The sequence below is a fragment of the Alligator sinensis genome, unplaced genomic scaffold, assembly GCF_000455745.1.
Source record: "Alligator sinensis unplaced genomic scaffold, ASM45574v1 scaffold228_1, whole genome shotgun sequence".
Classification (NCBI taxonomy): Eukaryota; Metazoa; Chordata; order Crocodylia; family Alligatoridae; genus Alligator; species Alligator sinensis.
Genome location: NW_005842044.1, coordinates 1,105,264 through 1,124,241, shown reverse-complemented (window position 1 = coordinate 1,124,241; position 18,978 = coordinate 1,105,264). Strand labels below are relative to the sequence as shown.

Here is an 18,978-nt window from a genome sequence, read left to right as displayed (position 1 = left end):
GCCCCGGAGGACGTGCAGGCGGGGGCAGCCCCGGGCCAGAGCCAGCCCAGCCTGGCCCATGCCAGCCTCTGCCCGGCTTTCAACGCCTCGCTGGTGCTCGACTCCCAGGTGCAAGGTAGACTCTACCAGCTCGGCATCCCCTTCCTCTCCTATTTCCCGCTGCCCTTTTCCGAGACGGTGTTTCATTTCCAGTAAAAGAAACAGGGAGGAGGATGGGTGGGGGATGAACCACCCCCCACATCCATCCTCATCCCTTACCAGGTCCAGGTTCAGATTTCAGGGCATTTCCAACCTCCTTTCACCACCCCCCCCTGAGCAGACTTCTCCTCCATTTGGGGGGTCCCCCTCCCAATTTCTAATTCTAAGGTTAAAAAAACAGCCCCAAACCTTATTTTTTTTCTCAGAGCAACACACAGCAGAGGTTTTGCATGAGCTGGGCTTTGCTTTGTTTTATTCCCCTCTGACTTAGAGCATCCTAGACTTTCAGTGCTGCAGACTGCGAGTGAGAGGAAAAGTCCCTGCTTCTGCCCTCTGTGTGACATGGGAGACTGGGCAAGATGCACCTAGTTTTGACCCAGTCATTGACAATGCTTATGGTTTTATGCTATTCAGACCCGGTTCGGTCCAGCAACTTTGCATCTCTTGTTTTTTTAAGAGGTTTCCCCTCCCTTTTACGTGTATGTGTGCGTGGCTCTGCATTCAACACGTCTTGCTGCCTGCACACACCTGAGCCACGGGCTCAGCCATCTCAAGCAAACCGAAGGCATAAGGACAAGTCAGAGGAGCAAAGTGAGTTAAAATATTTGCCTTCTGTACAGTCCTGCTCACTTGGAATCAGCCCTGGATGTCATTCCTGGTCTTAATTTTGTACAATGAGAAATTGCAAAGCTCCTATGGCAGGGATCCATGGTCAGATCTGGCAAAGCGAATTGACCTCAATAGCAACCAGCAGTCTTGGAGCTGCCTATGTGACCAGGCAGACAGACATCCAGGGGGAACAGGAAAGCAGCTAACAGCTCCTCATAGGTTTTTCTTTTTAATCTGGATACATAATAGACAGTCAGGAGCATTTCGTCTTCTTGCCATAAATAGAGGCTTTGTATATTAACGGGTAGATGCCCTTTGACAAGCATCTATATTCATCTGTTTTTATTATGAAACCAAACCTATATCCAATAAAATATTTTGTTCAATGATATGGCTGATTCTTTCCAAATCATCTTCAGTTCATGCAGCTGATTATGAATGATGTTGAGGGGTTGAGGGATGAAAAACCTGGCCTTTTAGAAATGCAAGACCCTGGATTTCCAGGGTCTGTGTTTAGGGTGTGGCGGTAGTCCAAAGGGACTTGTTCTGGAGTGCAACTGTGCATCGAACAGCTCAGCGCATTTGAAGGGAAAAAGATGAGAGATGCTAATGAAAGGTCTTCAAGATGCCAGTGACTGCTCTGAAAGGCTTGTCTCTCTTGTTCACGCACAGACTTTAAACAAACACCTTGGCTAGCGGAGACCTGGCTATCTCCACAAAGCTCTGTTTCAAAATCCTTACCATTTCCCACAGGACCTTCCAGGTTGCCTTTGAAATGTCCTAACTCCTTGGCATCCAGTCGCTGAGCAGAATAGGCAAATAATTCTTATTTTACCCAATGTGGGAAAGTACAGAAAGTCACTAGCTGTAGGAGGCTTTCCTGACCTTATCTACGTCTGCAAGCTAACATAGCCAGTTAGCCATACGTATCGTACCAATGCAGGTACAACCTTTTTTATTTTTACATATCCAGATTGAAAATTCACTTTTATATCCATAGCTGAATTGCAAGAAAGGGCTTTCAGGTACACACATGACCATGTTACTTTATTTGAGCTGCCAAACATAATGCTGGCTGGCTGAGGCCACTGAAAATCTGCAGTGTTAAATTGACAGGTGAGACTTTAAAACTGTGAATAAGGAATTACAGGAGTGTAATAAATTTGTCCAGTTTCAGGCAGCCCCATGGCTGGAGTGGAAAGAGTTAATGTTTTCTCCTTTCCAGGTTATTAGTCTAATATGCTGTTCACTTGTGTAATGTGATACAGGTGTTATAGCGAATTAAATAAATGACCACCTTGTGAAGAGGGTCCTATTAGTCTGGGATTGTGGATGACATCATGAAAGGCTTTCAGGAGTCAGGGTGGCAAAATCACTCACGAGAAGCAGCACAAAGAGCCAGAAATATGGCCGTGTCACTTAAACCGTGCACAGTTCTCGCTCAGGTATATCTGCCAGTGTGCTTAATGGGCACTTTGCATGTCTATGAGCTGGGGTAAAAGGGGGTGCAGGGGAAGAGGAGAAGCAGATCCTATTCCAAGTGGGAGTCGGTGGGTTTTTTGCTAGCGGCTGACAGGGGAGGGAGATCTGCAGGAACGTAGCTTATTACCAGACCTAAGTTAGATGTCCTTTTAGTTCAGCATCCTTTCTCCAGATGTGCGAGAGAAAGATGCAAGCAGACAGACTATCTGTTGGTTCGCTTAGGTTTTGCAGCACTCACAGTTGCTAGGCTGGGTCTTTAGACACCACTTTGGTAGGAGGGACAAAGCTATATCCCAGCACTTTCCCCTGTAGCATATAGCGTCTGTGGGTGGAGAAAGAGGAGGATGGTGGCTTCCCCTGTCCCGTGGCTCCAGGCTCTCATCCTGTTGAGAGGGTGCTCTTTGTCTCAGAGGAAAAGAAACAGTAATCCCTTTTATAAGGAAACAGCCTTCAGTGGCATCTCGGTCCTTCCTCCCATGGGTATCCCAGCTGGAGATGAATCAAGGAGGCTGAACCAAGAGCCCTGCTCTCTGCAGAGATCAGAGAAGGGCTTTGTAGCCCATGGCTTGTCCATAGAGGGCAGCTTGGACATTGCCAGCCAAAGCTTTTGGTCCCAATGATATACTGTTGCAGTGAGGTCTGCAAGCTAATGAGTTGTGTTAAAAGAAGTGGAATAGCTTAATACCGGTAGCCTTTCAATTTTACAGGCTGTCCCCTTGCTGTTAGGCTGTCAGAAAGAATAATATGGCTGAGTGACTTTCTCACTTCCTTGCTTTAGGACAGGGTGGACAGTAAATAGGTTTTATGCAGGACTGAAAATGAAACTAGAATTTCAGCCCAGAGCATACCATAGATGTTTTTTTTTTATTCCTAACCCCTTTTTCAGAGTGGTGTTAATTTGTATATGCTACGGCAGTTTATTTTCTCAGCTCGCAGTGACGTTTTGTTTTATTTTATTTTATTTTATTTTAGGAGAGAAGGAATGCTACCACTGCATCTCTGTTAGTTTTAAACAATTTAACTAAATTTGGAAATCAATACATCTTTTTGTGGCAAAATTAAGCCCATTCTGAATGAATCGGTTAATTATTCTGAGCGGCAGTTTGGAGTGAGAGCGGACAGCTGATCAATGCTTGCCGCTGAGAAAGAATATGCATAAAAGAAACATATGGCCAGTGTAAAGAATCATTTATTTGTACACTTCTTTCACATGCCATCCATAAGCCAAATAATGCTCTAACACTAACTCTATCATGCACAGGCTCCATCAATGCACACGCAGGAGTATGCATTTATGTGCACATACAACCCATTCTGTTTGCAGCTAGTTGAACACATTATTGTCGTTCCAAGAAGAAGCCACATTGACAGTTTTGCCATTCTCTTGGGGCAAAAAAATGTCAAATATAAATGAGCATCTTGACATCCTTCTGGAATTTGCTGGCCCTCATTTCACACCTGTTCCATAGCAAGGGAGCAGCTGCCGGCGCTCAAATCCACCACCCACTATTTAACTTATCTGAGGAATCTTCAACATGGGTTTTTCAACCTCTGCAGTCTGAAACACTGAGAAAAAAGTAGAAAATAGTCTCAGATGCGGCATAAATAGGATACTGCCAGTGTGGGTGGTGTATATGCCTCTCCATTCCACTATGTAGGAATGACCTAGCTCAACTCATCAAGGTTTCATGTCTTGGAGTTATGCAGCTACTTTTAACTGGTGGGAGAGCACAGGGTGTATACAGAACCACACACTAGACATGAAGTCATTTGGCTCGCAGGATTACGTCTTTCCAAACACGAGTTTTCTATAAAGGGCGTTACATTTGCATGGAGCGGTACCTTGAAATGATTTGGGAACTGCGTTCCATGTAAGTAGGACTCCAGTCATTGAATGAGTGTTCGCATAAAGTTCCCATGACATATTAAAAACAACCCTGGGAAGTATTTATGTATGGGCCAAAGCATTTGTGCAAGCCCTTGGTCAGAAGAGCCCATGGCTGCCTTATCCTAGCTCCTTCCAAGGTAAAATCATAGGAATCATGATGACAACCGAAATATGATCATACTTTTTGCTATTTATTAAGAAAAAAACCATAGTGACTATTTTTCTTTCCTGCCTCTCCCAAGACAGACTCTTTGGTTGGTTGCATAGGAAGAGAGCTCTCTTCAAACTCTAGGCCAGAAATTCTCTGCTAATTGCTAGGTTGTTGGTTATAAAATGCATAGGTTGGCAGGAGAGGGCAGGATGGAGTAGATTATTACCTATTCCAGGGCTGCCCAACTGGCAGCCCACCGGCCACATGAAGCCCGTGAGGGCTTGCAACCCCTGGGCTCCCACTCCTTTTATCTCTCCATCTGCAATAGTAACAGGAGCCTTTCAGCTCTCCCTCCCTCCTACGGCTTCCACATTTTGTGCCTACCCCAGGGGGTGATGTGGCATGGTGATGTGGGCCGTGATCCCCTACCCCCATGGCCTGTTGCTGAAGCTTAAGGGGATATGCAGCCCCCATCCACTTAGAATAGCTGCCCTGACCTAGTCCATACCTCCGTTTATTCCAGATGCCAACTCCCAAGAAAAAAAATATCAGATATTAAACAGGCAGCACATCTGATTTAGCCCAAAGACCAAGAAGAAGAGATCACAGAACCAGAGAAGTAACAGATGGAAAAAAGGGACTAATAGGTTATGTCATTAATCAGGCTGGACATTGCATAATTGCTCCCAACAATATATTTTTAGTGCTTTATCCAGACAAATTCTGAAGTGATTTAAAATGGGCCAGATCCTTCCGAGCATGCGTGTGCTAAATTCAACATCAACATGAATTTACTGCACAGAGGTCCTACAGAGTGGATGGGCTATTTAATAAACAGCTCAAAGATAGCTTTTCTTCAATGAAGGAAGTGGAATGTGTTTCATGGAAAATACATGTGGGCTCCGATACTATTGTCCTTCCGGGAGTGCAGAATTAGGCCCTAAATCTCATTTTCAGATTACAGAGGATAATACATTATTACTAATTTGGATGCGTGCTTACTCCAAAGTAAAGCAGTGCTAATGTTCATGAAAATGCACTTTGTTTTAACCCAGCTTCAAAGGCAGCTTCAGCAAAGCGTAAAGAGTGTTTATTTGAAATACAGTTGCTAAATTTAGCATGAGCTCGGGCAGCCTGCATCTTAGCGACATTTTTAGAGAGCACACTGCAAATCAGGAATGCACAGAGAAATAAATAAACTTTCCCACATTTTTGGAAATCAAGTCAGAATTTGCAAGTTATTTCTCGCATGAGCGACTTCTGAGGCTTGGAAACCGTTATGCATAATGTATGCTTCCCATTACAGATAAATAGACATTTGAAAGAACAAAATAAATCGTTATTTTTATGCTAATTTCATTATTACAGTGCCACTTCAAGGACAAATGCAATGATAGGAGCCAGCTATTCTGATGAAGCATTCTGCAGAAAGTTAACAGAGCATCAGTATTCACTATTATTACTTGTCCAGCCCTGAAAACATGGATGTTACTCTGTGAGATCTAATATGAAGACATACGATGCTCTGAAAAGCTTGCAGTCTATTGGAAACAGAGGATGCAGGGCAGCCCAAGGGAAGGAATAACTTTGAGGGAATTGTTTTGGTTACGTTTGGTTTACTTTATGTCTTGGGACCATTAAGATATGATTAAAACACAATTATTCTTCAAACCCAAATGAGATTCTTTTGCATGGAAGAATGTAAATACCCAGACAGCAGATTCCTACATTGATACGCCTGTAGCAGGACTACAAATCAGGGATAGATTATCTGATATTTAAATGAATAGGCAGTATTGATATACAAATCATTGTGGACTGGGTCCCAAAGCTTGTAGTTAGTGAGAATAAGTCTATGGGCTTTGACAGGTTTTGAGCCGCAGCTGTGCAATTCCCCTTAATGGTAACAATGAAACTGTGCAACACTGCTATGCTGATTTACACCCGAGAATCCAGTCGAATCTCACCTGAACGGGACCCAGGGATTCAATCAGAAACCCAGGTTAGTTCATTCTGGCTCTTTTTTACACTATTGGAACAGCTAAACACAGGGCACTCAGCTGTGGGATGATGACTTAATTTACATTTCAGTGATCTAATTCAGCTGCACTATGATCAAAGTACCAAATAAGGCAGCTTAATTGAAAATTATAACATCCTAACCACACAGACAGAAGACCAAGATTAGCTTTCATGCTTTATCCTGCTTTTTTTTTTCTTCTTCTTTTTTTTTTTTTTGCTTGCCTTCAGCATTGCTTTGCTGGGCATACATGGAGGTAGGAGGCATACACACAGTACAACTTCATTATAACAAGCTCCTATATGATCGGGACACATTTTTTCTTACAAGAGGGTGTTCTCTTTATCGGGTTAGTCAATGTGTTGCATCTTCATGATGAAATAATTAGTCTTTGCTGCTGCGATTTGTAAAAAAATGGGGCATGTTATAAATAGGAATTTGCAGTGAGGTTGAATTGTATTTCATTATATATTGCCTTAAAATACCAAGCATACCCAGAATAGAAAGAAGCACTCACTTGGGAATCTGTATTTGAACTCTGCTCTTTTTACTGATGGAGACATCAGAGTGTAGCCATGGGATATCATACCTTTATATTATGTGATACTCTTTTCCTTTCATATGCATGTACACAGACACCATTTGAACCCATTTGAGGTGACAATAATGTTGACCCCAGTTCATAAATAGGATAAGTCCTGCCCTATTTGGTTCAAGTAGGAAAAAAAGCAGGAGAAATCCTGCTTCTGACCTACCACAGTTCAACCATGCTGGTAGGATGAACAGCAAATGCTGTACTGAGATTCAGCAGGGAGGGGGCTGGCTAACGTGCCTGAAGGCAATCCATAATCTTACGGGGGCCCAAGGACAGCTGGCTCGAGGGTCTGCCCAAAACCTCCAGGCACTCTGCACACATGTTGCAATCAGCAGCAGGTGCTAAGTGGGGAGGAAAGGGGAGGGAGATGCTGCTCCTTTCTAAAAGGAGTGCTCAGAAGTCATCTGCAGGTCTCCCTCAATTGTCATCCATCCAATGCCAAAGCTGGGTGCCTGGTTTCCTAGGACTCCTGCTTGACAGTCTCTCTGACCCCATCTAAGAAACCTTGGATGATGGAGGACATTAGTTAAAATGAAGGGGAATCACCTGGGGGGGAGAGGGGTTCAAGGACAATGTGGGCACAAGAATAAAATTAGAAGCATGTCTGTAACCATCAGAGAAGTAGTAGGAGCAGAAGCCCAAGTGGCTTTCCAGTAGAACTGGATAATACACTCATGAAACAGGTTACTGGACAGGGAAGCCTGCAACTGCAGAGGCCTGGGCACCAGATGAGGAAGACCCCTTGCAGTCCTTCATCCTGCATGCCTCAGTCCCAGTGTTACTAAGTAGTTGCCCCTTTTCAAGTGCTTTGAGGCACAGGTAATATCCTCATTACAAGAGAAAAGACTTCATGAAAGGAACCGAAAATTCCCCCCTGTTTTGCTGCACCCAACCCAAGTGCATGGAAAGTGGCCTGGGGCCTTGGGTGTCCGTCTGCTTTCATCTACTCATTGGCTCTACTTTTCTTGTCACTCAAAAGCCATATGGGTCTCACAAAAAGGCTTGGGCAACTCAAGTGCTTTTGGCACATCTGGGTGGAGGCCCCGCAGTGATGTCTCAGGCAGTGAGAAGCATCCATATAACACCTATCACTTGTTCAAGGGATGGTGGGATACCGATTGTGCGAGAGTTGGTAGTTAAGACCGGTCTTGATGGTAAATTTATCGTGTTCAGTAGCAGAGCGCTCAAATGCGTCACATGGCACCTCCCGATTTGGGAGCAGGGTGACCACGTCCATGCAGTGCTTCGGACAGGTTAATTAGCTGAGCGCTAATCAGTGCTGTGACCATGCGGCTAGGCTGCTTGCAGTCGAGGAAGCAACCTGTGCAGAGCAATGCAGTCTGTCTGAGGGTGCTGCTGCCTGGCATAGTAAAAACCTTACTATGTAGACATGGCTTAGGTTCCTCTACTCCAAAGCCTGCTGAGCTCCAGGAAGGTATTCCCCAGGCTGCACGAAGATGCACGAAACCCAGGGGAATGATTAATGCAATGTCCCCAGTTCTGTTAACGCCGGGAGGATTCATCAGCCTCACAAAGGATCCTCCGAAGGCTGGGTTTTCCAGGTCGCCAGCCTTCCACCTCCTCAGAGCATCTACATCCATCAGCGCAGTGCAGAACGAGGGTCCAGAGCATGGCACATTTAGGGCTGCTGAGAGATTCGAGTCCGTGTGTGTGCAGGATCCTGTGTGTGGGCATTTCCTCGTACGTTATATTTGAGCTCACTCCAGTTCTTCAGATGGATGTTTGAAAACACACTGTAGCAACAGTCTAATTCCTGAATCCGTGGCGAGGTGGCCACCTTAATTCTTCTCTACATATCTTAAATTGCTTACTAAGTCGGTGTTTTCATTAGAAAAGCAATATGTAATAATAGTTGTTAAAATAATTGTATTTCTGTTTTTACATCTGTAAAGATTAAGTTAAACAGTATGAAGCCCATTAAACTATTTCATGTCATGCTGCCATAAATTTCCTCCATTCCCATTGCTACTATTATTCCAGAGTAAACTCTGAGATCAGGCTGCTGCCACAGAGAGTTATTTATAGGAGCTCATTCATCAATAAAAACTTCAAAAGAAATCTGTTACTCTTCTATTGGGAAGCCAAAGAAAACTAACATAAAGACAACCCTGTTAAGAAACAAAGCTAAGGAGACCACAAGACATTGAGTTAAGGAAAATCCTGATTTTCTAACAAATACCATGCAGGAAAAAAAAAGAAAAAAAAAAGTTGGCAATGTGAATCCATTTAAGTAACTCCATTCCCATTGGATAGTTAAAATAAACTGTTAAACAGTTGTATTTATATTGGCGCAGCCCTCTCATTAGACTTCATGTATGTAATAGGTTTGTGATCTTTCAATGCTTCAGGAACGCTTTTCATCTTTAGCGAATGCAAGCGCTGTCTTTTTGCTTGTTCAGGCCTCAGCAAGCATGCCGATCACCACACTGTATTTCTGTTCATCAATGTGGTAAATCGGCAATCAACAGGGATCGTATTCCCCAAAGTGACGCGTATGAATGCGATGCTAGAATGTCATAACTATCATTTTGTTCTGTTTTATCCAGGTCCTTACGTCACAGCCGTAACGGTGGCATCCGAGTGCCTTCGAATGCCTTTTAAATGTCTTGGAATTAAAATAATCCTGTATCATCTCTCTCATATTTCCTTTAAGACTGCAAAGTGCTATGTGTAAGTAAGACCCTGGCACAATCGGGGCATCGGTGATCAGCAAGATCCCAGAGTGGTAAGTACATCACCCATCAGCATCTTTAAAAATGACCTTTCCTACGCTGTTTGGTGGCAGGGACAGGTCTGCTGGCATCTGTCACTACTAGAGAGTGAATAAACTGAATTTGGAGTCATGCCATTTACATATCACATAAAAGCGTCCTCTAAATGTTTTGTGCATCCAAGGGAGCAAAGGAAGGCATAGAAAAGGAGGACAATCCTATTTCTGCTTCTACCACTGACTTAATGAGTGATCTTGTGGGGAACCCCACCGAAGCTTTCCTCTGACCGGCCCCAAATCATCAAGGTAATGAAGCACATACCTAACAGGACACTAGTAAAATGGTTACAGTAAGTTTGTGAATTTTTGTAGCTTGGCAATGATTCTTTGTGAACCCAGGGGCCTCCGTGAGGATCAGCCCAGTTGTATTAAACCGTGCAAACACAGACTAGCTCCCTTCCATCAATAGAGCTCAAAATTACTTTACAAAGGAGGTCAGTATACTTAACCCCATTTTACAGGTGGGGAAATGGAGTGACCATTTGTTTTAAATTGATGCTTTAGACATCATATTTGTTTTAAGCTGAACAGGTCATATATGTTCATAGAAGAAAATAGTTATTACAAGTAGAAGCTGTACTGGGCTCGTCTACATGTTCATTAAGGCATGGTAGATACTGCTCATTTAATTTAGTACTCGCTTAACTAAATGTGCAGTAACTCGTGCTACTGTGCAGTAGTGCCAGTGCAGTTTTTTTTGTGACGCTCACTGTGCAGTAGCATAATACTACTGTGCAATAGCGTATTAGCACAGGTTTTGCCTGGCACGCTACTGTGTAGTGTTATTAGGCTACTGCACATTAAGCATTTCATGTAGACATGTCCAATAAATAGAAAGACACATGGGAATAATCAATCGATATATTGTAAATACTAAATAATACTCTGTTGCGACGGAAAGATTTTCTAGATTAAGATTAACCTTTAAAATGATGATGTAATTTTGGAAGAAAAAAAATCTGGTCATGTTCCAGGTTACCCTAATATAAATCTCTGTAAATCTGTATTTATTCATATTACTGTGGATTAACAGCAGACATAAAACAGGAGCTGAACAGGCTGGAGCTCCCTCCTCTTTAGTGAGACAATGGGATACAGACCTGCAGCTGGAAAACAGGTCTTACTTCTGCTAGTTTGCATGCCTTTCCAATGTGCTGGCTTCTTCAAACCTTTGATTGACTTGTATTTTCTTAGCTTAATTCAGAGATGTTTGACTTACGGGTTTGACAAACAGAAAACAGCAAGTCCATTGTAGCAATTTCTTTTAACCTTAGCTTATATAAGAGAAACACAATCAAGGTTTGTTACACTTCAAGCAGTAAAACGTGCAATAAAAGATTTGTCTGGTAAAGCTTCTGGCTGGTCAGAGGGGCTCTACAACAAGACTGGATGGTTTCTCCTCCACGGTCTCATAAACGTATTGTGTATATGCAAGTGCACCAGCTTTTTTTTTTTTTTTTTTAACCCATGTGTGGCCTCAAATTGATGAAAAGAATGGCTGAAACAGCAGGGCAACACTTTAGGGACATTTTGAATGAGCAAGCCTTTGCAAGGACTTTACAAGCTGGATGACCACAACTTGAAATCGGTAGCAGATTCCTATTTTGCACACCATGGAAATAAATGAGGAGGTCCCTCCTGCTTTGTAATTCCTAAAACTCAGGCTTTGTCTAGGGAAGTGTTTAAAGGTGGGTCATTAGATCCTCTTAGGTGGCTCAACAACCATGCTTGTTATTGCCGTAGTTTGTCCATACTTAGGGATGATCCTGCCAAAGCATCTGAAGCCAATCAATCTACCCATTTCAGCTTGAGTAAATTTGATTGTCCATCGAAGGATCCCCGGGGTTGCCATTGCGTCCCTAGCCAATTCCTTTCATTGCTACCTACAATCCTTTGGCAGACACATGGGCTGTGACTTGTGTCTCCATCTGTCTCTCTTTAACTCTGAGCAGGGAGGCAGTGCCCATCTTTCAGAAAAGCACACTGGGTTTAAACACTGCAATTAGGCTTTGCACACCATTGCTATCTATTTACAGCCACTAATTCCCAGGCATCAGTTGTTGCCCTGCTCCGAACAAGGGAGAACTTCAGTAGATCCACAAAATCATGTTTCTGGCTGGCTTTGCTTTCAGCGCCTGCATTTCAGATCTCCATACAGGGAAGATCACACTAATCACGAATTGTAGTCAGGTCAGAGGGTGTTGCCCTTTAGCAGGGTGGCAATTGAGATTAGCATATGTTAAAGAACAACTTGCTTCTTCTTGGCTGGGCTAGTCAGATCAAGCTAGTGAAGATGATCTAGCAACACACCTTTAAATCTTAGTTCAGCTGAAGACTGAGATATGCACACACAAAAAAATCATATGTTCAGAAAAAGCTGGGAGCAGCTGTCTTTTTTACTGATTTTATGAAAAAGGTCATGGACGTTCTCCTGAAACCCATGTATTTAGTAAGTGCAACACAGCATTGCAGTGTCCAGAAGGGACCAAAGCTTAGTCTTTGCTGGAAAGTTGTGTGATTAAAAGACATTCAAAGGTAAGTGGCATGTTTAGTTGCATAGCTGTGTTTCAGGCTCATCTTTTCTCTCCATTTTTTCTCTTTCAGCCGATTAAACTTCTTCCTGTATATGCCCCATCTACCCACCAGGAACATAGTAAAGGGAAAAATGGCAGCAACCACAGCTGCTGGTCATAGACCCTGGCTGTTATACCGCTGCTGGTTATCATCATGGTGTTATTCTCTCTCTCATACAAATACATGAGTCCACCCAACCCCAATGCAACTCAGAATGGCTTCTTGACACAGCAAACCCACTCCAAGGAGAATTTTAAAGGAAAACACAGACAGTTTTTGCTTTTTCACCCAAAGCCATGTGCTCTATATCAGGGTTTTTGACTTGCCCATCACTCTGTGCCTCATGACGAATGGCAATGTCCTTGCAACCTTTCAGGTTCACCCGAGTTCATAACTCGACCCCATCACAGTCCTACCTCAACTCTCAGCACTATTGCTCCTCCAGGTCTTTATCCGAGGAGCTTAGCAACCAGCCTGCTAATGAAATAGGTTGCTTCCATAATTTATTATGCTTTGCATATTCTTCCTGCTTGCTTCCGAGGATTTCCTTTTTCTCTCTTAGGGGGAAAAGGACACATGCAAGAAAGCAGTAAGTGGCTAAGATGCAGGACTTCTTTGGGAACTTTCAGGTATTGAGGGACTTGTCTGCCTATGTCTTTAGACCAACACGGCTACAACTGACACCCCTGAAACAGGCAGAGAGGGAACATTTAGTAATAAATTACAGGCATTTGACAAAAAAAATCCCTTAAAACAAAAAGAAAATGGCGTAAGACTTTAAAGCACTGCCAAAATGTAGGTATGTACTGAAATGGCTGAAGATGAACATAACCTGATGGGTGCGGGGAATTAGCTCATAATGGTCGAGGGCTTGCTTAGTATGCAAGAGGGCAGTGGGATGGATGCCTGCATTCTCCAGATTACTGCTCTGGTGAAAGAAGAGGTTAGGGACTACTTAGAAAAGCTGGACATGTACAAATACATCAGCCTCAGCACCCTCAGGTGCATCCTATCCGGCCCCATGGGATTGCAGAGCCATTGGCCATCATCTGTGAAAATTCACGGTGATCAGGAGAGGTCCCGGGTGATTGGAAAAGGGCAAACACAGTGCCCGTATTTAAGAAAGGGAAGAAGGAGGATCTAGGAAACTATGGACCAGTCAGTCTCACCTCACTGCTTGGAAATATCATGGAGAAGATCCTCAAGGAATCCATTTCTAAGCACTTGCAGGAGAAGAAGGTGATTAGGAAAGACCAGCATGCTCACCAGGGGCAAGTCATGCCTGACCAACCTGATTGCCTTCTATGATGAGGTGACTGGCTCTGTGGATGAGGGGAGACCAGCGTATGTGGTGTATTTTGATTTTAGCAAGGCTTTTGATCTGGTCTCCCACAACATTCTTGCAGGCAAGCTAAGGAAGTATGGGCTGGATGAATGAACTGTAATGTGCATAGAAAACTGACTGGAGCATTGGGCTCAGAGGGTGGTAATCTATGGCTCGATGTATAGTGTCAGCCAGTATCAAGTGAAGTGCCCCAGGGGTCAGTCCTGAGGCTTGTTTTGTTCAATATTTTCATTATATGACCTGAAAGGTGGCATAGAGCGCACCCTCAGCAAGTCTGAAGATGACACCAAGCTGGGGGGAGAAATAGATACACTGGAGGGTAGGACTAGGATGCAGAGTAACCTAGACAAATTGGAGAATTGGGCCAAAAGGAATATCATGGGACTCAACAAGGATAAGTGCAAAGTCCTGCACTTAGGACAGAGCAATCCCATGCACCGGTGCAGGCTGGGGGCTGGCTGGCTGGGCAGCAGCTCTGCAGAAAAGGACCTAGGGGTGACAGGGGACAGTAAGCTGAACAGGAGCCAGCAGTGTGCCCTTGTTGTCAAGGTGAATGGCATCCTGTGCTGCTTTGGTAGGAGCATTGCCAGCAGATAAAGGGAAGTGATTCTTCCCTCTATTCAGCACTGGGGAGGACACATCTGGAGTCCTGTGTCCAGTTTTGTGTCCCCCCACATGCAGAAAGGATGTGGATAAATGAGAGAGAGTCTAGCAGGGGGCAACAAAAATGACTTGGGGGCTGGGGGGGGCATGACTCATGAGGAAAGACTGAGGGAACTGGGTTTATTTAGTCTAGAGAAGAGGAGACTGAGAGGGGACTTAATAGTAGCCTTCAACTCCCTGCAGGGTGGCTCCAAAGAGGATGGAGCTGGACTGTTCTCAGTGGTGGCAGATGACAGAACAAGGAGCAATGGGCTCAAGTTTCAGCAAGAGAAGTTTAGGTTGGATATTAGGAGGAATTTTCTCCCTAGGACACTGGAACAGGTTACCCAAACAGGTGGTAGAAGCTCCATCCTTGGAAGTTTTCAAAACCCAGCTAGACAAGGCCTTGGCTGGGATGATGTAGTTGGGGCTGGTCCTGCTTGGAGCAGGAGGGTGGACCAGATGACTCCTGAGGTCCCTCCCAACCCTCATTGTCTGTGATGCTATGACCAGAGCCAAGGTACTGTGCTTTCCTTTCCAAAGTCTCTCTTTTTATTCGTTTAAGGGAAAATGCATCCTCCATTCCCTGAGGTCACGAAGGGACCTGCGTGCAGCTGAACTGCTGTTTCCACCGCATGTGGGGGATGCAGCCAGGACCGTGGGGCAGAGATTTCCTTCACTCCAGGGGTGGCTTCTTGGAGGATGTGTGGAAAAAAGACATCTGGCCTCTGCCAATGGCTCCATCATTACCCAGGCACATGATAAAGGCAGGTTGGAGACTTTGGTCTGCTTTCAGACTAACATGGCTAATTACCTCTCTCCACGGGGCTGCATAGGTCAGCCTGATCTTTTTCAAACTCAGCATCTTAAAGAGCACGCGCAGAACATGGCCGGCCTAGTCTGAAGCTCCATGAAAGGCAATGAGTCTTTCCACTGACCTCAACGAAGCTGAATTAGGCTCCTGGCACATATGGACAAGTCCAAGTTTCAGGAAAAGTTCATGCACATGCACAACTCTGACTTGAGTGCACGAACTAAATTGTTTGTATCTGCTTCTCTTGCCTGTGCAAGCCACACGTCTGTGTCTGATGCTTTAAAAATCCCGATGATTTGTCCAACCTGAACTGGAGAGTCAGTGTTTTGCAAATTCCATGTAGAAAATCACAAGAACAGAGTATGTGTTTCCTTGTGTGTTCACACAGTGCCTTACACACTGGGTCCCTGTGCAGTTCAGGGTATTGGGTGCTTTGTACTGCAATAAAAGTAATACTTCAGGTAATAGTAATTCATAACACGACAACTCAGACTCCTCGAGGCACAGCCATGTGCTTTATTAACTACAGTCAGTTTTGCAAGAGAAGGGGAAAACAATGTTATTCACAGAAATATGTTTAAAAGCTGCATAATATAGGTTTTGCTTGAAGTTCACACACACTTTGACATGCATTTCTAACACGTCTGATAGTTGTAATTGGGATAGACCATAGATTAAAAAAATATCCTGTAGGTAACTAATAACAATGGTTACCAGCTGCACTTTGAGAACTCAAGAGTTTCACAGCTGCGGTGAGACAGTATTTAAAAGCTCAGAGACAGAAATGGCCCTCTGTAAAGCAGAAATTATATGTTTTGGCCCTGTCTCTAACCTTTGGAGATGTGCCCAGCTTCTGACAGTCTGTGATGATGTCTCCATGGAGGAAATCCTCTGTTGAAGAAAAGCATGTTGCTTTCTTCCAAAGTTATATTCTTTCTTTCATATCTTTCATTCGGCCACCATAAAATACACTCAATCATCTTGACAGATCACAAGTATTCCCCCCTAAATCAAAGTGAAGCAGATACTGGAACCAAAATTAGAGATTATTCAGGATTCTTATTTATGGCCAGGGATATAAGAAATTTGAATAAAAATAATAACTGAACTCAGCAAAAAAATTCACACCGTGGTTCATTGCAATCCCAATATTTTCCCTTATGAGCCCATTGGAGTCCCCTCCCCCCCACCTCCTTATTTGCATTTTAGGCTTTGCTAAAAACTCTGAAAATAGGTTCACATGTTTCCAAAAGAATGTCTATGGGGATCATAATTAACCTGATGGAAGTAGGAGAAAAAATGTCTGAGTCTTTGGGAATGCATGAAACAAGGAGAGTTAATCCAGATTATTAATGATCAGTGGAAGCAGCTATGCATAGAACATACCTAATGGGGATATTAAAGTTAGCATGGCATAGACCTATAGAAAAATCAGATATTATTTGCAGAAATAGGGAAAATGACTCATTCCTTGACACAGGCCAGGATTCAAGAAAGGGTCTCAGGCACATGCTTACATCAATTCCTATTGAGGACTACTCTTAAGCATGTATTAAAAATAAATGTAATTGAAATCTTCATCTTGACTGACATAGATTGCAGCTTTAGTCACATCTGTGAGGCATAAGCACATACTGAAAATATATGTTTAGGCCTTTAGGGGTGAGCAAAATGTGGTCCGCGGGCCAGATGCACCCCTCCAGGCCATTCTATCTGGCCTGCGGGGTCCCTAAAAAATTTAGAAAATAAATATTAATCTGCCCCTAGCTGCCTGTCATGCAGCCCTCAATGGCTTTGCTAAAAACTGTGAAAATAGGTTTACATGTTTCCAGAAGAACAAGTTCCAAAACTCAGTAAGCGGCCCTCTGCTCGAAATAATTTCCCACCCCTGGTTTAAGGGATGCCTAGAAAAGAGATGCTGGTTCAAATGCAGGTATATGACTTCCAATTTCTTGCAAGAGTTGAGGATGTTCAGCAGCGGCAGCAGATGCTCAGAGAGGAAGAAAACAGTTGCTGCCATGGAGAACCTGCAGTCAAAGTCTTAATACCTCCATTTCATGCTTGGGAAAACCAAAACACAGAGAGGTGGAATGAATTGCCCAGGGAAACTTATAGCAGAGCATAGAGCTGAACCCAGATCTCCTTAGTTGTATTCCTGTGCCCAGATCACAAGGCAATGCTTCTTTCAAAAGGAGAAGTTGGCTCCAACAGCACATTGGGTAACAGCACATGGTGTTTTGTTAAGACTTTCCATTTGCTGCAGAGATGCAATGATATCGTCCTGGACAGAAATCACTCTGACCAACAAACAGAAGCTTTAAAAAATAAAAGAATCCCTCTTTTTTTGACAAGTACTTGTTATACCTGATTTTCACTTAGAGTAGGCTTCCTGCAGTCCCTGCTTACTGGGCTGACACACCCATGGTCATGCCACCAATCCTAGTATTATATCCAGAGCTCTCCGTTCTCACGCAGTTGCATTTGGCTGTGTCCTTTCACCCATTGTCAACATAACCGGAGTGATTTGGTGCCTCCCCTTCATATTGCAGTAGCAAACATTTTCTGCCCGCAGAGGAATCAACCGCTGGGCCAGAACTCAGCCCACTCTGGGGATCCTAGATCCTTGGACTCCGTGGTCATGCTGAGTTACATCCCTTGCGGCTCTGACTACATCTTCAGAGCACATCCCAGGGCAGTTGCAAAACTTTGCAAAACATTTCTGGTCTCTTAGGTGGTGAGACAGAGTGCAGAGGACCTCATTTGTTCATTGGGATAATCAAATCTCTCTCCTAATAGCGGGTGGGAGATCAGTAGATAGCCCTTCCTTTTGCACATGCATCTATAATCTACCGTATGGGCTGCAGCATGGCAGGCCGTCCCACGCAGGGGAGATTTCACTGGTCCTGAGCTTGCTGGCAGGCCTGGATGGCTCAAGAGTCTTTATGACTGGCCTTGGATCAACCCATTGCTGGTGCTCGAAGGCATTGTGTGTTGTTCAGTTGTCCTGGTTGCACCCATGCTGTGACAATCACATGCCTTTTGTCCTTAGCCTGTGGTACACGGGGCAGGCAAGGCGTTGAGGTTTAGCTCCTTTTCAAATAAACACAGAGCATGGCATTTAAACTGGGGTGTGGTGGTAGAGCCGAGAAGTCATTTTGATACAGCTCCAGAAATGCAGGTTTGAGCCCAGCCCTAGAGGCGCTTTTGGCAGTAATTTAATTGACCTGACTGTACCCGGGTACCTGTTGATGATTCAGGCTGCGGTATCAGTGGCAGCTTTATATAATGCTAGCCACATCACTTCCTTGGGTAATGCTGGTGTATGTTAGCCCACTAGACCCAGGGGAACCGCTGATGCCATTTGACCACGGGAATATGTAATAAAGCATTGGAGCAAGTGTTAAGGCTTAATGCTCCTGTGTAGGAGATTAACAAAACCCAACTATTAAATGATACGACTTAGGCTGACAGTCCAGCCTTTCAAATAGGCAAGGGGCTAATCCATAGACTGGGAGTGCACAACCGACGTAACATAAATTAAAGCAATTTTTGGTAGAGCTGCAAAGCTCCGTCAGTTGAATCACGGGGTAGTACAAATAAAATGCTGGTCTCTAACCAGGAAGGATAAGCTCATATCTTCATTATCAAGGCCCCCAACCCCTGATGTAATGGAGTTTGAATCGGATGGTCTCTGCAGATAGGAAGTAGCAGGAAAATATGAGTGAGGCTCATCATAAAGAGCGCTAGCAGGAGGGCTGCATGGGGCTGGGAGTTTAGTGATCACAACTGTGCTCCTTTTCCTGCTAGAGGATCTGTTGTGTAATAGCACAAGCTTGACCTTGATCTCCCTAGGGGATAAATGGTGGCTA

The 18,978-nt window shown here is 44.1% G+C and overlaps 1 protein-coding gene across 1 annotated transcript in view; it reads left to right on the top strand.

Moving 5' to 3' along the window:
• The window catches only part of FOXL1 (forkhead box L1), a 1,863-nt gene extending 757 nt beyond the window's left edge, over nucleotides 1–1,106 (top strand). The window contains 1 exon segment of the mRNA XM_025203116.1: nucleotides 1–1,106. This exon segment is cut by the window's left edge and continues 11 nt beyond it. Coding sequence (XP_025058901.1) covers nucleotides 1–195 — 195 coding nt within the window. The 3' untranslated portion in view covers nucleotides 196–1,106.
• Nucleotides 1,107–18,978: the final 17,872 nt, after the last annotated feature.